General features: G+C 36.2%; 1 protein-coding gene across 2 annotated transcripts in view; it reads left to right on the top strand.

Moving 5' to 3' along the window:
• Window positions 1-346: 346 nt before the first annotated feature.
• The window catches only part of KCNT2 (potassium sodium-activated channel subfamily T member 2), a 346,988-nt gene continuing 328,514 nt past the window's right edge, over window positions 347-18,820 (top strand). For both annotated transcript variants that reach the window (XM_046679418.1, XM_046679417.1), the window contains exon 1: window positions 347-978. In XM_046679418.1, coding sequence (XP_046535374.1) covers window positions 884-978 — 95 coding nt within the window. In that variant the 5' untranslated portion in view covers window positions 347-883. The remainder of the gene's footprint in view (window positions 979-18,820) is intronic.

Raw genomic sequence — 18,820 nt, 5'->3', positions numbered from 1 at the left:
CTTTCAGATTGGGAGAAAAAACCCAGAGACTTTCCTGGGGCTGGGAGCGGGGATTCCCTCTCCGAGAACGTGCATTTTTCGCTCCGCCTACCCGAGCTGCAGGCGACCAAGGCGAAGGAGCTTGGGGCACCTTGGAAAGCTCCAAGCACCCTGGGTCCCCCTCCTCCCAGAGAAGGGTCTGGAGCCCGGGAATCCGCTAATTAAGCTCGCCCCCATTGGTTGTCCCCAAGGCACCTCCATGCCGTCACTGTGTTATGCTAATGAGGGGGAGTCTCATTGGCTCGGCCTCCGGTGGCCGCGCCGAAGGGCTCCTGAGGGGAGAGCCGGGTGGGCTGCGTCTGGGACCAAAGCCCACGGGACCCTCGCGCCGCCCCGGGCTGTGCCGGGCGCAGGCCCGCCGGGGGAGCTGCTGCGGAGGCTGCTCTCGGAGGAGGATCTTTACCTGCCTTTCAGGAAAGTGCTTCCCCAGCTCGCCGCGCACACTCCCACCCCTCTCCCCTCTTTCTAGGCACCGCGCGGCTTTTTTCGGCGAAGTAACTTTTGCATTCCCGCCTCCCCCGAGTCCTGGGGACCAGAGGCGGTGCCGAGCCTGGGGGCGGTTCCTTGGCAGCGTTGATTCTTGTCAGAGCCAGACTTTTGCTCCTGGGCTTGCTTTGCATCCTCCCCATCACACCCTCAGGAGAGACGAGCCAGCCCCCTTTCAGCCGCAGCTTCCGGCTCAAAGCAGACCCCCTCCCCCCATCCCAGGCCCGGTCCCCTTCTCCTGTCCCTCTGTCGGCCACAGCATTTTTCTTAGTCCTCGCCCTCTACTCCGCAATATTTTCTTTCTTTCTCCTTCCTCCCCTCCATTTGTTGTTTTATGTTTCCCACTCTTTGAGGAAGGATGGTTGATTTGGAGAGCGAAGTCCCCCCTCTGCCTCCCAGGTACAGGTTTCGCGATTTGCTGCTAGGGGACCAAGGATGGCAAAACGACGACAGGTGAGTGGTGTGGTGCAGTGCTGTTCCGTGAATACAGCTGACAAGGAGACAGAGATGGAGAGGCTCAACAGGGGAAAGGAGGGAGAGGAGGAAAAGGGAGCCAGAGACTGGGGGAGGGAGTAAAAGGGACTCTTGGGTATGTCTCTCCATTTTGACTCTATACAGCAATTGCCATAGACAAGGAACTCTTTTCCTTTTTCACTTTCTTATTCTTGCAGTGCATTTATTTGGTGCTTATTCTTTTGTCTCTATGTGCTTTCCTAGGGTGTGTGTAAGGCTGGTAAGAGAAGTGCAATATGTCCAAATGGCAGGCAATATCAGGGCCAAAGAATTTTCATTTTTCTCCCCTTAAGCGTTGTTCATCAAATTAAAAAATGTATCCAAGTTGGTTGAAAAAGCACATTAGAAACTTAAAATCTCCTGCACCTGTTTACTAGCTCCTTGTCAGTGTTGTCTTGGTCGGTGTCCACCTGCCACTGGGGATTTTATGCTCTTTAAACATTTGGAGTTGCAGGTAGACAATTGGTTTATATATGTAACAGGTAGTTAGTGAAAAAACGTTTGCAACTGAAAGTACTCACTTTGAACAGGTCAGTGTGACTCCTATTAATAATGGTGTTTGTATAGCATGATCACACCTTTTCACAATTAATGTATTTTTAACCTAAATAGTATATATGTCACAAAATTAAAATTGTTTCAACTAGAATATTTATCGTTAGCAGAATATTGCTCATGTGTTTTATCTATAGCATCACTGCTTTGCCTAAACTTTTGAAATTCCTCCGGCTATCTCTGTCTCATTATTTAAAAAGCACTTTTTATGTTTCATTGAATTTGGTATTTTCTGGAATAGTCATTTCATGTATCACATGCCACACTTCCTTGTTTTTAAATGATATATGCATAATAACTAGGCTCTCAACTCAATTGAAATGTTTCCTTGAAGTTCAGTTTGTTATTGATGCTGTATTTTAATACGTAAAAGATCCATTATTGGTCCAATTCAAAATCTCCTCCCCGGTCACCACTGAGCAATACCTTCCTTCTTTTCCTCACCATCTCAGCGCCCAATACCAACTCCTATCCTTACACAGAGGGGATTTTGTCTTGGGCATCGAGTATAGACTTCTTTGGTCTCATATTAGTAATTTAAAGGGACACGGATGTTTCATAAAGGGTAATATTTCAATCCGATCTCTTCTTTTTAGGGAAAAACATTTATATTGGTTAAAAGTTAAAAGAATAAATACCAATTTACCAGTATGCATGGAGAGTAAGGTGTTCTGGTTGACTGAAGATAAAGAAAAGACTATTTAAACAAATTTGCAGTGCTCGTTGACATTTAGATAAACTGTATCAGCCTAGTTAAATGATTAATCCAGTGAAGTGCATCTTCGGAGTGATTGAGTCTATATTGTTACTTCGGGACCTCAGGATCATCATGGAGAATAGAAATACTCATTGTAGAAAGCATGAGGCAGGCTGACTACATAGTAGCATTGTTTGTTTGTTTTTAATATTCTATCCAAGATATGAATGTGGTTGCCCTCATTTTCCTAAGGATGCTGCAGATATATTTCAGGAATTAAGAATTTTGGTTAGTCGAATGCTCTCTAAAAAAGTCACTGCTATATTAAAAGAAAGTTTTGTACATTTATTTCAAATATCTATTATGATAAAAATTTATGCTAGTACAACTTGAACTTAAAAATTAGGCATTATTGGGCTGGCCCAGTGGCACAGCAGTTAAGTTTGCACGTTCCACTTCGGTGGCCCGGGGTTCGCTCGCTGGTTCAGATCCTGGGTGTGGACCTATGCGCCGCTTGTCAAGCCATGCTGTGGCGGCATCCCACATATAAAGTAGAGGAAGATGGGCATGGATGTTAGCTCAGCGCAGTCTTCCTCAGCAAAAATGAGGATTGGCAGCAGATGTTAGCTCAGGGCTAATCTTCCTCAAAAAAAAAAAAAAATAATAATAGGCATTATTTACTATTAAAATGAGGCATTAAACGTTTCAAAAATTGTTCATCCATTTTTAAAGATTTGACTAATTTTGTGGCTTCATGAAAACTTAATATTTAGTTTTGGTTCCCCATCTTTGAAGATAGGATCCTTTGATTAACAGGGACGCAGGCTTCAATCCTTTGCTCATTTATTCACTAGCTGAGTGGCCTTGGGCAAGTTATTCAGCCATTATGAGATTCAATAATGTTGCTTCTGTAAGGTACAAGACTAACACTTTGTTGGCACTAAGCACTGGCTAGCGCTATATGTTAACTGTGCTATATGTTACATATATATGTGTGTGTGTATGTGTATATAGATATATAAACAAATATATTAACCTTTGCTATATGTTATCTCAGTCAATTCTCACACAATCCTTGAATAGTGGATAATTATTTTAAGGACTAGGAAACTAAGTTTCTGAGAAATTAAGTACTTGTCATGGTAATATATTTTATAACTGTAAAGATGACACTTGGGCTCAGTTCTGCGTGACTCAAATTCCTCAAGAAGCTCTGAGCTTCTTTCCACTCAATTTGCATTTATAAGGATAATTTATAGCATCTAGCATAGTTTAGGTGCTCAATAAATGTTAGTTTCCTTCTTCACTTCTGATTTGCAGTTTGAAATTCTTTTTAATTTTTCTTCAGAATCCTAAATTAACATGTAGTAAGTAAAGCTATCTCTTTGGTCTTTAATATGGTCACGAATTTCTCTTTGCAATTAAGTCTGAGTAGCAATCTCATTCTACTCGGTTGTCTCCATGGTCTCATTTCCTAGAGTTGAAAAGGAAGCAGTCTTTCATATGGGAATAGGTAGACAGGTTCAACCGACAGATACACTTAGTGCTCTGCCTATATTCCCTAGGCTGTTTTCTATGAATACCTTTTGCCTGAGGTTTTCTGGTTTATTTTGTTTTTTCCCCTGACCTTAAGAGCACACCAGGCCCACTTGGAAAGCAAGCCAGAAGTGCCACTGAGTATAAAGGGATTCGTTAGATAAATACCTTAGCTCCTTGATTGGGAAAATTCTGAACCATGGTCTACACTGTCCAGTGGGATTGAGCTCCAGTTGCCCATAGTGGTAACTGACTTGATATTGCCAGCTTTATTGGCTTCCTTCCCCACCTCTGCCCTACTGGCATTTTTTGGATCATTTCCCAAATAAACAACTTATGCTGCAGTCCTCATCTCAAGGTCTGCTTCTAGGGGAATCTGAACCCGGATAGATATCTTCTTGCTGTAGGGTCACATCCTAGAGAAGATGAGGCAATTAGATGATGGGAAAGTAGACACTTTCTATGTTGCTCTTCATTTTAAGAATTTAAATTTAATCTTAGTAGGACAGGTTGACTGACGTGTGACAATGAGTGAGGCATAAGATTGATGTGTGAAGGGGTGTTGGTATAGAGAGAATATTGGTGGGCTTATTGGGAAACAGGAAATGTCTGTGCCCCACCACAGATATTTTGTGAGCTAACCTTGGCTAGTTCAATTAAATTTATATTGTACCACCTTTTGGTAGGGACACACACACATATAACGTATGTGTAATATATCTGTGAATATATATATGATGTATATGCAATAGATCTGTATTCTATATGAAATATAGAATGCATAGATAATACGTGTGTAATGTATATATCAATGCCATTCTTACATAATCACTTCTCCCTCATTTGCATTCTGATAGCTTTTCTGAATAGAACATAAGGGAACAGAGTTAGACACAGGAGTGCAGATAATTTAGCACATGAATGATACTAGTTCTGGGAGGGCATGAGATAAGTTTGAGAGTTGCTAAATGACAACACTGCTTATGCCTTAGGGATGTCTGTTATGTATATGATGCATGTTTATTTCTTTGCCATCCTGAGTAAAACACAAAAATCCAGTTCAAATGCTTCGTCTAATATTTCTTTAATGGTCATTTATCCATTCAGCTAATATCTGAATGCATACTACATCCCAGGGCTCAATCAAGTTAGGTTTGGGGAAGAATATAGGAAAGAATGTTGGACAGTGCTTGGTCAGGAGGTGTTCACGGATACGATTAGAGGTGAACTTCACCCCAGAATACTGACAGTATTGTTTGTATTATGAGGATATCCTTGCAGAATTTCCATTTTAAGACTGTCAAGATTGTGCACCATTTGTAGGTAGGATATTCAATGTTTGCTTGCAAATCAAGTAGCTGAAGTCACTGTATTAGAGATGGCTCAAAGTATTCAATATATTTTGAATCTAATATTTAGAATACTTAGTATCTTCAAAGTTACTCTATGATTGAAACTAAAATGACCGGAGACTAAATTTAACTGGTTTTATATGGGAGCCATTCTGTAGTATGTAGAATTGTTGTAGTGTTAAAATCCATTGTTTTCTGTTTTAATATTTCTAAGATTCGTAAAACAATAAAGATATAGGATATTCTCCTGCAGTTAAAGGTTGGTAAATTTCAGGTTTTAAATGCCTTCAGCCAGTTGGAGCAGCCCTTCTCATCCTTCATCGTGACTTAGTAATTTTAAAGTTTGGAAGACAATGCACTTGATGTTGGATAAATTATCACAACTGTGGATAAATTACTGTTAATGGACAATTCTCAGTGGCAGTCGTACAGGAGTAGGCTATTTATTTAATTAACACCATTCTATTTTCAAATATCTGATCAGTTTCATCTCCAGTAATTTTAAGTATTCTTTCATATTTTATAGGTGGCATTTAAAAGTAATACAAGCAAGTCGCCTAATGCATTGTAGTAATTGAAAACATAAAAGGGTTTGAACAAAGAGTACAGTTCAATCGATTAATAGTTTCAGAGTGTTTATAAAATGAGGAAAATGGGTAGCTTTTGGAGTATGTTTAGATGTCATACAATGCAAATATATTACTTTATATAATCTAATTAAATTGGGGGAATGGGTTTTAGATTGGCATATGGCATATTTATATAACTTACCAATTTTATCCCCCTTAATAAATTATATATTATTTTGAAAAATAGTAATTTAATGTAAAGTACTGACTCTAAGTTTGGAAGTTCAGGTCAATAAATCCACTTCTAAAATACTTTGTGTTATTAAGAAGAATGAAATGTTATTTTTACTGTTTAATTATATAGTGGAATCAACCATGCATATGCAATATCTATAAACAAGATTTAAGCATTTATTGTTAGAGAATCCAGACAGTGCTGTGTTTCTTAGCACTGTCTATACTGTTAAGGGAAATCTCCATGAATAAAGCAGTAAAAAGTTATGTACTACTGAAGTAGGTAATGGTGCAAAAAATGACTTTAGACATATATAGTATAAAACATAAAATGTGGAGAAAAATGCATTGTTTAATAATTATTGTTTTTTGATAGTCACCAAGAATTCAGATATTTATACTTTATATAGAACGTATATGATTTCTTCCTTTTGATCTGCTGTTATAGATAAAATTGAAATGTGGCTTTTCAAACTACTTAGAATTTATTTTTAAAGTTTGATTCCATTCAGCCACTCTCATAGATCCACTTTTTGTAGATGGTTATGTATTAGTGATACCTTTTCGGTGAGTATTATACTTTTAACTTTTCAAAGTACCTCTACGTACAATAAATCTTGGACATGGAAGGTTGGAATGTAGTAATTTCATTTTCCACATAAGGTATCTGACATTTTCAGGAGATTAAACTTTCTACTAAAGGATTTCTCCATTGCAGCTTCAAGTTAATCTTGAGGGTAGGTGCAAAAACATTCTTCCAGATAGATGACCAAGAAAATGATTTCAGCTAACTTAATTGTTTGATCAAAATCATGAGCATACTTTTTGTCTTCTTTGTTAATAATGTAACTCAAGTTCCTCAAAAACAGATTTGGAAGGTAATATGAAAAATAATACAAATGAAGGCTAAAAACTCATAGTTTGATCTTATTATTGGTACGAAATAAAAATTAAATTAACAGTATATTTAGTTATAACATGTACCTGTACCTAGGCCACCATTTTATCTTTTTGCTGTTTTTAATAGTGAATATGATATTTATATTGGCTTTTAAAAATCATGTTCTTGTTTATTAAAATGTTTTATATGTTTGAAAATCATTTTGTCGTTGATGGTTTATCTGTTTTATTAATGTATTTATATATTGCCAATGTTGTCTTTTTATGCCCTACGCTTGTCTAATTTCCTTTAAGGAAATGGCACAAAAAGAAATATTTTTCACAGTGAAATTTAACCGGTTACTTTACGTGTTTATAGTGTGAAACTAAATTAGCTTGACCTTTTCTGAGCAATATTTAATACCTCTGATAAGATGTTTTTAAACTAGTGCTTTTCCTGAGTTTTAAATTGGTAATTAAAATTTTCTCTGTAAAAGTAATCAAAACAATAGATAACGATCCAGAGAGAAAATTACTTTTACTCTTTGGCAATCCTTGACCAGATATGGGATTTTTTTTTTTTTTTATGGATCATAAAAAAACAATTCTTTTCACAAGGATCTTAATCATCAGACAGCAATCAAGTCACAATTTAAGAGAAAATCACTTGGAGAACAGAGTGAGAAGAAAAGGTTGCATCTGGAGCATGGACAAAATTTCATCCTCAGTACAAATTCAGAATTGGTTGTGTGGAGTTGTAGAAAATGAGATATAAGTGAAGGCAGGGGATTGCTGGCCCTTCTGATATTGCACGTGCTGCCCAAGTAGAGCAGACATGGAGAAGCAGGGCCAGAAACTTCTTTCTGGTAGAAGTAGTGGTGGCATGTAAATTCTTAAATTTAAATCCTTAAAGTTGTATGCAAATGACCAACCTTTATGAACAAATTAGAAAGTCTGAGCATAGATATATATTTTACTCTTGCAGTTAAATAAAATATAAAACATTGTTGAATCTGTCAAACATTTAATCGGACCATATTAAATATATCTAATATACATTTATAAATAATGATTATTGTACTTCATTCGAGTTAACATAGAAACCAAGAAATTTGCCACATGTTACAAGCATGAGCTTTACTTTGTCAGCTAAACCACGTTATTAGTTTTCTTTTGCCTAAAACAGTCAGCATTGACAGCTTTTCTCTTATGAAGTATACCATTGTAGTTTTCTTAGTTATACACTCATGTATTACAGAACAAAGGCTGTGGTTCCTTAGGAGCTGAGGTTTCCTTGTACGCCCTGTGTAGATGCACTTGCCAACCATCTCTCCGACCTAAAGCTTTCTGCATATATGTTTGGCCTCATAATTTGTCCCAGTATCTGGGCACTGTATGACCTGGAGCCACTGTGATATTTGATCTCATGTCTCTCATGTAGAAGAGTCACCACGTAAATGCCTACAGCAGATAAATAAAAACCCAGGCTCTGTGAAGGCAAGAAAGCACCATGAAAATGGTCTTGGATCCTTCATATCTGATCATCTGGAAGCAGAAGAGTGGATTAGAAATTCTTGACCTTGATTTCTCAATAACTAGATACAATTAGAACAAGCTGACTCTTAAAAAGAATCTAAGATGCACTATAACCTCAAGGGAAGAAGGAACCACTGCACATACTTGGATAAAATGTATCATTTTTGTAAACTAATTCAGTACACTAGTGGTATTAGAATTGTCTCCTTTGACTGGGAAGTGGAGATGGGTTTGGAGTTGGGAAGAGAAGAGATTAGAGGCTGGAAAGGAATAGAGAGAAAATGCTCCTAGGTGTTGGAGAGAAGAAGACCCAAAAGAAAGGATACTGAGGACAGTGAGATTCCTCTTCACAATTTAGTTTTGGATCGATCATATTTATCTTCATCTCTTTTTGTCAAATAGAAGCAGTGGAAGAAAACAAACAGGATCCTTGACTGTCAAGCCTGGCTGGTCTATAGAGGACTGCGGTTGGCAGCAAATCCCCAACTCTTTGACCCTTTCCTGTTTAAAGTCTTAACTGGTTGTGTCATTGGAACTGTGCTTTAGTACTCTCAACGCTACTGTGGTTATGCTTTGGCTCTGAAGAGTGACAATGATTTCCCTCTGTGCATGCATTCCTTGAACTCAGAGTTGTATTACTTCCAATTTTCACAGTATGTAAATTTGTGGAAGAAATGGACTTTGCATAGAAAGCCAAAAAACCCGTGAGTCTAAGAAATAAAGGACTGCTTGTTCTTGGCTTTCTTGCACTGGACTTTGCACAGAATTGTAATGATGAATTGTTATTACAAGGGCACGCTTAGCCCATCTTGTAAATCACTGTGTGAATAGGGATAAAAGCAGATTAACACATTTCAACCTCATTTAACTCCCTGTGGGAAAACTTGGAGATTGTGCACATATTGCAAACAACCATTATTAACAACGGGGACCAGATGTGTGGTTTAATAGTGGACAGCCTACTGTCTCAGGTCTGTCAAAAATTGAAATACCACTCAATCTACTGGGAATCAGATAAGGTGATCACTAAGCTGCACAAGTACCAGTAAGGGGTGGTGGCAATGACTTTGGTCACTGCCACATCATGTGGTGATGACATTGGAAGATTATAGATGGAAGAGTTCAGTGTTTTGTTTTGATTTCTTGGCTCTCTCTTCACAAGAGTTCATGTGCTATTTCACCTATTTCTACTGAAAATACAGAAGATGGAAAATGGATGACGACGTTGAATACAGCACTTATCAAGACAGTGAACATTTACTAAGAGCTTAATATATGTCACACATTGTTGTAAGCATGTTGTATGTATTATTTCATTCCATCTTCACAGTGGCTCTGAGGAATTCTATTATTTTTTTCCTTTGTACAGATGAATTACCTGAGATACAGAAACACATAACTTGTTCCAAGTTATATAATTATAAGAGGTAGAACCAGAATCTAATTATTATGCATACCAGTTATATTTATAACATAAACAAATGTGCTCTAATGCTATTAAATAACACAAAGAACAAAATGCAAACAAATGGAAATGCTTTTGAAGGTAGAAAAATCACATAGTGTCTGGATCCCTCTAGGCTGGTATTACAATGCTTACTCGAAAGGAAAGTTGTGGAATTTTCGAAGTAGGTAATATTTCCTGGGAGAAAACATTTTTTTCCTCTAGAAGTAGAGTATTGTTCTTTTGACAGCCTGGAGAAAGTGGATTGAAATAGGAAATTAGTAAAACAACTAAAGCAGAGATTTTATCTCTATCTATCTATCTATCTATCTATCTATCATCTATCCATCTAAATAAAACCAAAGCATATACAAATCAAAAATACATCATCTAAGATTGTATAATTAACTCATCAAGACTCTTAAAATGTCCACTTTGGAAACTTCTGCCAGGGTCATCCGTCTCCAATAGCTCTTTGTTACTTTACTTAATCCGTAACAATTATCTTTCTTTTGATATGGCTGGGTGGTTTTCCCAAGTTTCTCAGTAGAACTTTGGGGTCTCCTACTTCTACTTCCTAAGGTATTTGTACCTGTGTGAAATTCATTTTTCTCAACCATTGTACTGGTGATGATGAACACTCTCTTGCAGGTGTGTTGCGAGGTGTAGATGTGGCCGTGTGAAATTACTTGACTGAGGGCTTAACACTTATCCCTACCTATTAGTATGTTTCACTTGTTCCAAAGAAGATTTGCAATGGTTCATGTAAATACATGCCATAGCATGAAATAAATAGAAAATACAAGACAATGAAAAGATAATAAGTGGAAAAACCCAAATTCAGTGTAGAGTTGGTATACAACGTGAATTCCATGAGTTCCTCTATAGTCACTGGAGATGGGCCACAGAGTTAGCCAGAGCAAAGAAGAAGATATGATCAGTCATGTAAGATGAGAAATAAACCAGTAGTTCAGGAGAAATACAGCTTTCCTTGGTGTTCAAATTGAAAGGACATTGCTCCCGTGGATCTTCAGTTAGTTACAATGTCCTCACCTACTTTCCTAACATAAAAGAATAGCAAGTTTCATAAAACTTTTATAACGTTCTCACCACCAGGTGCTGATATAACTTGAATTATTCACTTAAAGCAGATATGCAGGACACTCGTAAATGTATTTCAGATACATCTTGTAGGACAGAAAAAGGATCACCTGAGGTTACTGATGGCTTATGAGTCTTTCATATAGTCTTCCCTAAAAACTTTTGTTTTTATGTAGATGGCTTTGATTAATAATTAAGAATGCTCAGGGTTTAGAGTTGCATTCTTTGTTGTGAACCTGAAGTGTGAATGTAGTCAATAGGCAAGGACGGACAGTCTACAAGGATTCTAACCAAAACACAAGCCTGAATTGTGGTTATTCTTACCTCCTCACAGATGGTAGATTAATTCATTTATTTTCTTTTCCCACAAATGCCTAAAGAAAACATTATACAACTCAACAGTCTATTAAGACTTTGAAAGTATCCTGAATTTAGTTATTTATATGGCCCTGTATATCTTTATCTATGTATATAGAAGTAGAAATGTCTCTAGATATTTTTTTAGAGATACAAAGAGATATATAGTAAACACAAGTATTATAGCAGACTTCTGGTTGCTAAGCAATTGACATAATATAAATAGCCTCCAACTAGAACATCTTTTCAGTTTATTCATCACCACCAATATCACTATCATCCTCCTGAATTCTCCATTTCAAAACTTTAGCGTAGTTTTTTACTGTGTCTTCAGCTTGCTTTCCCAATTAGTCCTTGATCTCCATCTATTCTTGTTTGGTAGGATTTTTCTTCTTTTTGTTTAAATTAATACAGCGTTTGCCAGTGTGCTTCATTGTTCCAAGTCTCTTCTATACACCCCACCTTCAGTAATCTTCCATTGCCAACTCAAGCCCCGTTCAACCTATGCATTTTCATCATCTTCTTGAATATGATTTTAACACAAAATATTCATGTTTTAAACCTATGCTATGTCACTAGTGCTTAGTATGTGAAATTTAAACTGCTCAGCTCAGTATTCAGTGCTCTTCATTAATTGACTCCTTCATTAATTCCTCCTAAACTGTTTTTGAAATTTAATCACTGTAGTTATTCACAGAAATCACCCCGCACCTCACATGCTGATACCTGCTTCATCACCTCCGCTTGTGTGATACCATGATCTGAGGCTGTCTTGCATCTCTTCCCATCCATGTCATCCCCTCCTTCATGACCAGACCCAAAACTGGCCACAGAACCAGAGTTACTAATGAAATCTTTGAAATCACCCAGGGTGTTCAATATATTTTGCTTACGCTCTTGTCGTTTAATAATTACTCTCATGCTATTTCAGATATAATATATAACTTTCTAGGGAAAAGCTATGTCTTTAATTCACTATGGATCTTCCAACATTATTTAACACAAGTGGTTTATACAAAGGCTCCAAGAATTTTAATTCTGTAATATAAAGAAGATATTTTTTAAAAAAATTCACAGCTATGAATATATATGTGCACCACATATATACATATATACATTATTATAATAAAAGTAAGGGGTCATTTGACTTTGAGATTTTTTTTCCCGCTGGGTAACAAAATAGTTTTTTAATGCTCCTTCTAAACCCAGGTATAGTAGTTTGAATCATTTGACTTGAAAATGCCTTTCCCACATCTAGTTTAATATTCACAAGGAGCTTTCCTTTGGAAATGGCAAAGCAGAATGTGCTTCAGTCCATAATTCATACTGTGACAGTTCAAATGACTGTTAAAGTGAATTCTGAAATTTACATAACGAGCTGCTCAGTGAAAGCCATCAATCCACTTGACAGTCAGCAGTGCCATTGTCCAAGGGACTTGAGGAGGTGTTCTAAAAGGTCAACTGGATCTCACACTCAGATAGGTAGAGGTAGCAATCCTTACGTAATTGGGACAAACAGAAGGAATTATTTTTTTTGGTCTTAAATCCTGTAAAAAAAATTTTTTTTCTTATTGAGGAATGTGTTTGTAATATTTTAGAGTATGTTTAATTTTGAATGTTAGTATGAATAGAATGATATTCTCGAGGAATAAAAACAATGTGAAGTGTATCAGTGGCAGTTATCTAAACATGCTCCAAGTCTTTGAATAGAAGGTGGCACATTGTTCTAAAACATGTATATTCCTATTATTATTCTATTTACCAAGCCAGATTCTTACCTGTTTGTTTTTGTCGCACGGAATGACCACTTTTGATTTAGTTTCACTCTCCTTTTCAGTACCAGAAAGAAGCTTGTGATGCATGTCTTTACACTTACAGCTTTACTACCACGTGGCAGGTAGGAGAGAGACTAACTCTAGTCACGTACAGAAATATATAATTAAATGTATGCTTAAAAAAAAGACTAATTAAAGTGTTCATCATAAAGTTGTTCTGACTTGCTGATTCTCTTCCTCCTACAACATATTCCAAGTAACGTCTCCTTTTAGTAAACGCATATCATGAAGTGAGGGAGAAGTTGCTCTGTGCATCCAAAATTGTGTTCAAATTGAACTCATTCCTGCTCCCATATGAGGTAGAATGATGTGTGAGAGGTACTTGAATGGTAAGATTCACACTATCTCTGAGCTTATATTGTGTTGGAGAGATGACATACAAAATAAGTATATAAATTAGAACATGGTACAACGAACAGTGTTATGGGAGTATTGGAAAAAGTTTCTTGGAGAGCTCTCGAAAGAAAGTTTTGTAGATTAAGATTCATGTCTTAGAAATAAAGTAGTAATGGCTAGCACAAAGGCACAGTTGTCTTCCACAGAGCTTTCTAGAACAGGGCATGTTCTAGGAAAAATGCAGTAAGTAGACTAAATTGGAAACAATATATGAATACGTGAGGATTGATAATGGATATTAGTAGTTTGGGAGGAAGATTGTAGGAGAACTTATACTGCCAAGCGAAAGAGTTTGATTTTTTTTTTTAATTCTGTAGACTGTGGGGAATTGTTGAAAGGTTTTGAATAGGAAGTGGCATGATGAAATTGTCGCTTTAATGGAATTATTATTTCAGAACTGTGTGGAATGGTTGGGAAGAGAAAGAGTGGGGAGATTCAGGAAGCAACTAAGTGGGCTAAAAGAAGTGGAGCTGTGATAGTGAAGAAGGCGAAAAAGATCTAATGAGAAACCTTAGAAGTGTCGTTAGCAAACTTGGGAATGGATTGGGGTGAAGAATATCGATGTTGTGAAATGAGAAGAAATATGAAAAGAGGATCAATTTGTGTTAGTGTCTGTCTTGTTCATCCAATGCAATTAGATATTATTCATTGGATTATAAATTCTACGGAACATAATTTCTAGTATCTAATTAATTTGCCTCGCAAAAACATCCAAGAAAGGTGCTATGCAGTGTACTCATTTTGTTATCGATCGCATTCAATACAATTCAACAAGCAATAGTTAAGTCCTGACCGTTAGTTGTGGTCTGTGCTAATGTCTCTGAAAACAAAGAATAAGATGTTTTCAACTTTCCTTTATCTCAGGAAGGGAAGGACAAAAAACAAGTAATTACTGTATAGCATACTATCTAAAAATAATGTAAGTATGAACAAATTATAGAGCTAGCACAGAGGGAAAATGATTATGTGATTATATTATGTACATGTAATATGTACACATAAAAGCAACTATATTGCATTTAAACCTTTTTAAATTTATTGTTTTTGTATTCTTCACAACATGGATGAAAAGGTAAAGCAATTCCATGTGTATTTTATAGGTAGCAACTCAACTAAAAATAATGTAAATGCCTGACAAAAATAGCAGAAATCCTCTATTGATTCTTTCAGTCGCGAATTATAGAAAGCTCAGCTAGGATAGCCTTAATAATTAATAAACTCAACAAAACGAGAAGTCTGGAACTAGAGCAGTTTCAAGATTGACTTAAGAGCCCAGGATATATGCATTTTCCCCTCGGCATCCTTTGACCTATGTTACTCTATCTGTGTTACCTGGCACTGCTTCCCCTTGGTCCCTGAATGGCTGCTCTAGTTTGAGGTACTACCGTATCACATATAGTGACAAAGTCCAGAGGCAGAGAGAAGAGTTGTCCTCGTTATGCCCTTCTTAGAAGTGAGAAAAGTCTTCCAGAGGCATCCCAACAGATTTCCTCTCCTGTTCTGTTGTCTAGAATTGGTTTTGTGCCATGCCCAAGCCAAAGGGCAATGAGACCGCTATAAATGTCTTAGAAGAGTTCCATTCAATCTAAGGAGCTCCAGGTGGACTCAGCTTCCTCTGAAGCACTTTACAACTTTGAAGTGTATGAATAAAATCAAGTGTATTTACGGAAAAAAAATATATGTGTTTCTGCTGTTTTTAAAACAGCAATCAATGCCTTTGAAAATGTTTGCTTTGGTTTTGGAATGAGGAAAGCAAGAGGAAAGTCAGAGTTATTTTATTTTAAAAAAAAGCTTTTAGAAGGTTTGTAGGAGCACATCCTAAGTAATGCTTGGTAAAAGTTGATTTAAAATTGATATGCCTAAATTAAAAGCTGTTTTAATGAAATGGGATGAGTATGGCAGACTATAGAATCCCTAACTGAGATAATGAACTAAAGGGGCTGTTAGCTCTCTTGGATCACCTGCAGACACCCAAGAGAATCAGGAGTACATAAGGATAGCCAAATATATGTATAATAAATGTCCCAAATACACATACTCATGTTGCATACATTTTTAAGGAAGGTGACAACTTCTTCGAGTGACGATGATGGGCTTGTCTCAGAGGGGTCAGTCTTTGGTTGGGTGGACAACCCAAAGATAGCTAGTTTTAGTTGTAGAGCAGAAAAATTTAGTTTTAGAACAGTTATGTTTAAACTCATGAGAAAACTCAGTTGCAAATAACCCATTGAAATCATTTTATTCTTTTATTTTAAAAATTAAGTTTTGACCTTTAATCCTAATACTTCTAGACTATAAATAGTGTGCTAAGTAGTATTTTTGATAATATACTTTTAATGTGTAAAATTGCTAAAAGAACAGTTAAAATTCTTTGACTCCTTACATGCATACATAAACGTATGTTTATTTTATAGGGAGTGACTTTAAGGATTATATTTACACAAATGGAGTTATACCAGAGAAGATACAGTTTCATCAACTGCTGTTTCATTTAACATATTAAGTAGATCTCCTTAAATCTGTTAAGTGAAATGTATCTTTCAGTAGATTCCTGAAACAAGATTATTTATGATTGTATAATATTCCATAATATGAATATATCATATTGTTGTTGTTGTTAGACATTTAGGTTGCTTTTGTGCTGGTATTTTACATTCTTACCTCTAAATATTATAGGCATCTGTAAGGCCTCGCTGATGATTTCCCTAAAATAAATTCCTAAATGTGGAATTAGCCTGTCAATGAGTAAGCACATTGTATGGCTTGTAATGTCTATTTTCATAGTGTACTCCAGAAATACATTTCAGTTTCTATGTACAATAATTATTCCATGCATTATTATTATTTGGTACAAATTAATGAGACCCCATAACTATACAGATTCTAGATCATTGTAAAATACAAGTTTATAACATGGTTTACTGGAGGGCACTCTGTTAGTCCTTTTTACTTTCCTTGTGCCTTTTCCTTGTATCATTGTATATTTGTATCATTGGCAAAAAAAGAAAAAATAATGAAATTGACGCTCAGTGCATGTATTAGCAATAACCATAAAAGTTACTGCTTGAAAAAATCGCAAAATGCTTTCAATAAGACATTGCTTTTGTTTGCTAATAAAATCTCTATTTTGCTGTGCGCTGGTAAAAAAAAAAAAAAAGGAAAAAGATGAACAAATCACACGCAGACCTTGCCCTCTAGGAAAAGCTAATGATGTAAATGAAGAATATTCAGGTTTTTATTATTTCAGGTAAATCATCCTGTTTGTGGCACACTACACCCGAGTGTAGGGCAACAGCTTTTACTTTAAATGTTTTATTTGTTTCCCTGGTTTTTTCCTGCCTATTTAATCCATATTCAAATACTACCCCTGCAGAAATTGAACTGCAAAAGCTGAGAGATTCAACAGCCACTCCTTGAAATGGCAGTTTGGTTTAATAGGAAGAAGAGAATGTGCCGTCACTGTGCCTCAGCTGACAGGAAAGATTTTTTAAAATATTGATTATGATGATGATGATTATGATGATAGTAATTTTTCCACACTGTCTTATCAAGGCAGGAATCAGGCAGGTTTTGAGCCAGAGAGGTCTGGTTTTGAAAGATGGATCCGTTTTTCTCTGGAATGAATTAGATAGCTGGGAGCAATGGAGCACGTTAGTATGTCAAAACACGGTAATCTGAGCTGTCTTAGTTTTGTAGTGGACCTTTATTTTATTTTATTTTTTATGATGTTACACTTACCTAGGCCATTGGATAGTCCCTTTAATTCTAAAAGCTAATATCAAAGAGCTGGTGTGACATGCTCTATGGGTTATTTGTGGCATTTTTTTTCATTAAAACGATAGATTAGAATTTAAGTGAAAAGTGAAATAAATAATTTTCTGTATTGAATAGTAACATGAAGATGTGTCTATAAATCATTGTAACTAAAGCCTGCAGAGCTAAAACATGATATTTAGCAATCTGAATAATGATATGGAATGTTAATAAGTGATGCTACTTGGTGAATGGTAGCATTATGGTATGCAATTAAATAATTAAAAAGGAAAGGTCATACACTTTTAATGTCACTATAGTATAGATATTGAGGGTATACACTCTTAACCAACTCTTACTGTTAGGTCTGGGTCCCTCCTCCAGCATTTAGTGACTGTCTGGCCTTGGGCATTTATTCAGTCTCTGAACTTATCAGTGTCTTCATCTGCAAAATGAGGATAATAATCTTACTGCCTTTGGGAAGTAAGATAATCCATGAAAAATCCTTAGCTCTCAGTGCTAGCTAATGACTACTGCTAAATAAACGTTAGTCGTTGATTTTGTTGTTTTATTAGTGGTATGTTATAAATTTTAGGATACCTAGTCAGTTTTTAGAAGTCATCAATATACTGTTACTTGATTTTTTGTTATGATTTATAAAAAATATTTTCAAAAACACAGTTTAAATATATGAAGTGCTAGTTCTTAAAGTTTTAGTTGAATTTTTCTGCATATAGAATATATTCTTTATTTTGTTAAGTAGCTTTGAGAAAAGTAGAATCTTGATAGCAAAAGTTTATTGCTGTTTTTTGTTTCATACGCCCTGAGTTTATTTTAATGATATTATGGTGACTGTGCTTTGGAGAGTCAAGCTCAAGATAAAGAATTCTTTCTCTCATTACTTAAAGACAAGAAGACTTTTGTTTTCATATGAGCACTTAATAAATACTGCAGTTAAGAGATCAAGGAAAGGACCCTTGAAGAATATATAGTTTGTAATAGTAAAATACATTGTAGAAATTTTGTAAAGTGTACCACGTAAGGTTTTTAAAAAAAATTTTTCCCCAATTTTAATTTTAGTAGCTGTCTAAACTATTTTCCTCTAACTGTATATTTCTACTTGTCTTCCTAAAAACTCATGTCTCATAAGAGAAAACGTGATTCGATGTTGGTTCTCCCAATAGCAGGGTAAGAAGGGGACAATAATGGTAACAGAAAAGAATACTAAAGCATGTAAGAAATGTTATTCTCCTACCAACCAGGGAAGTATAGATTATTGTTCAACTAGTATCAAAGCAATTTAAGCCCCCAAATGGTTAAATTCTCTCTGTCTCTTTCTTTTTTTTGGTGAAGAAGATTGGCCCTGAGCTAACATCTGTGCCGATCTCCCTTTATTTTGTGTGTGGGATGCCACCATAGCATGGCTTGATGAGCGGTGTGTATAGGTCTGCACCCAGGATCCTAAACTGAGAACCCTGGGCTGCCCAAGTGGAGCATGAACTTAACCACTACGCCACCCAGCTGGCCCCTTAAATTCT

Source organism: Equus quagga, chromosome 12 (assembly GCF_021613505.1).
Source record: "Equus quagga isolate Etosha38 chromosome 12, UCLA_HA_Equagga_1.0, whole genome shotgun sequence".
NCBI classification, from domain to species: Eukaryota; Metazoa; Chordata; class Mammalia; order Perissodactyla; family Equidae; genus Equus; species Equus quagga.
Note: the sequence above shows the minus strand (reverse complement) of the source record. Positions and strands in the feature narration are given on the sequence as shown.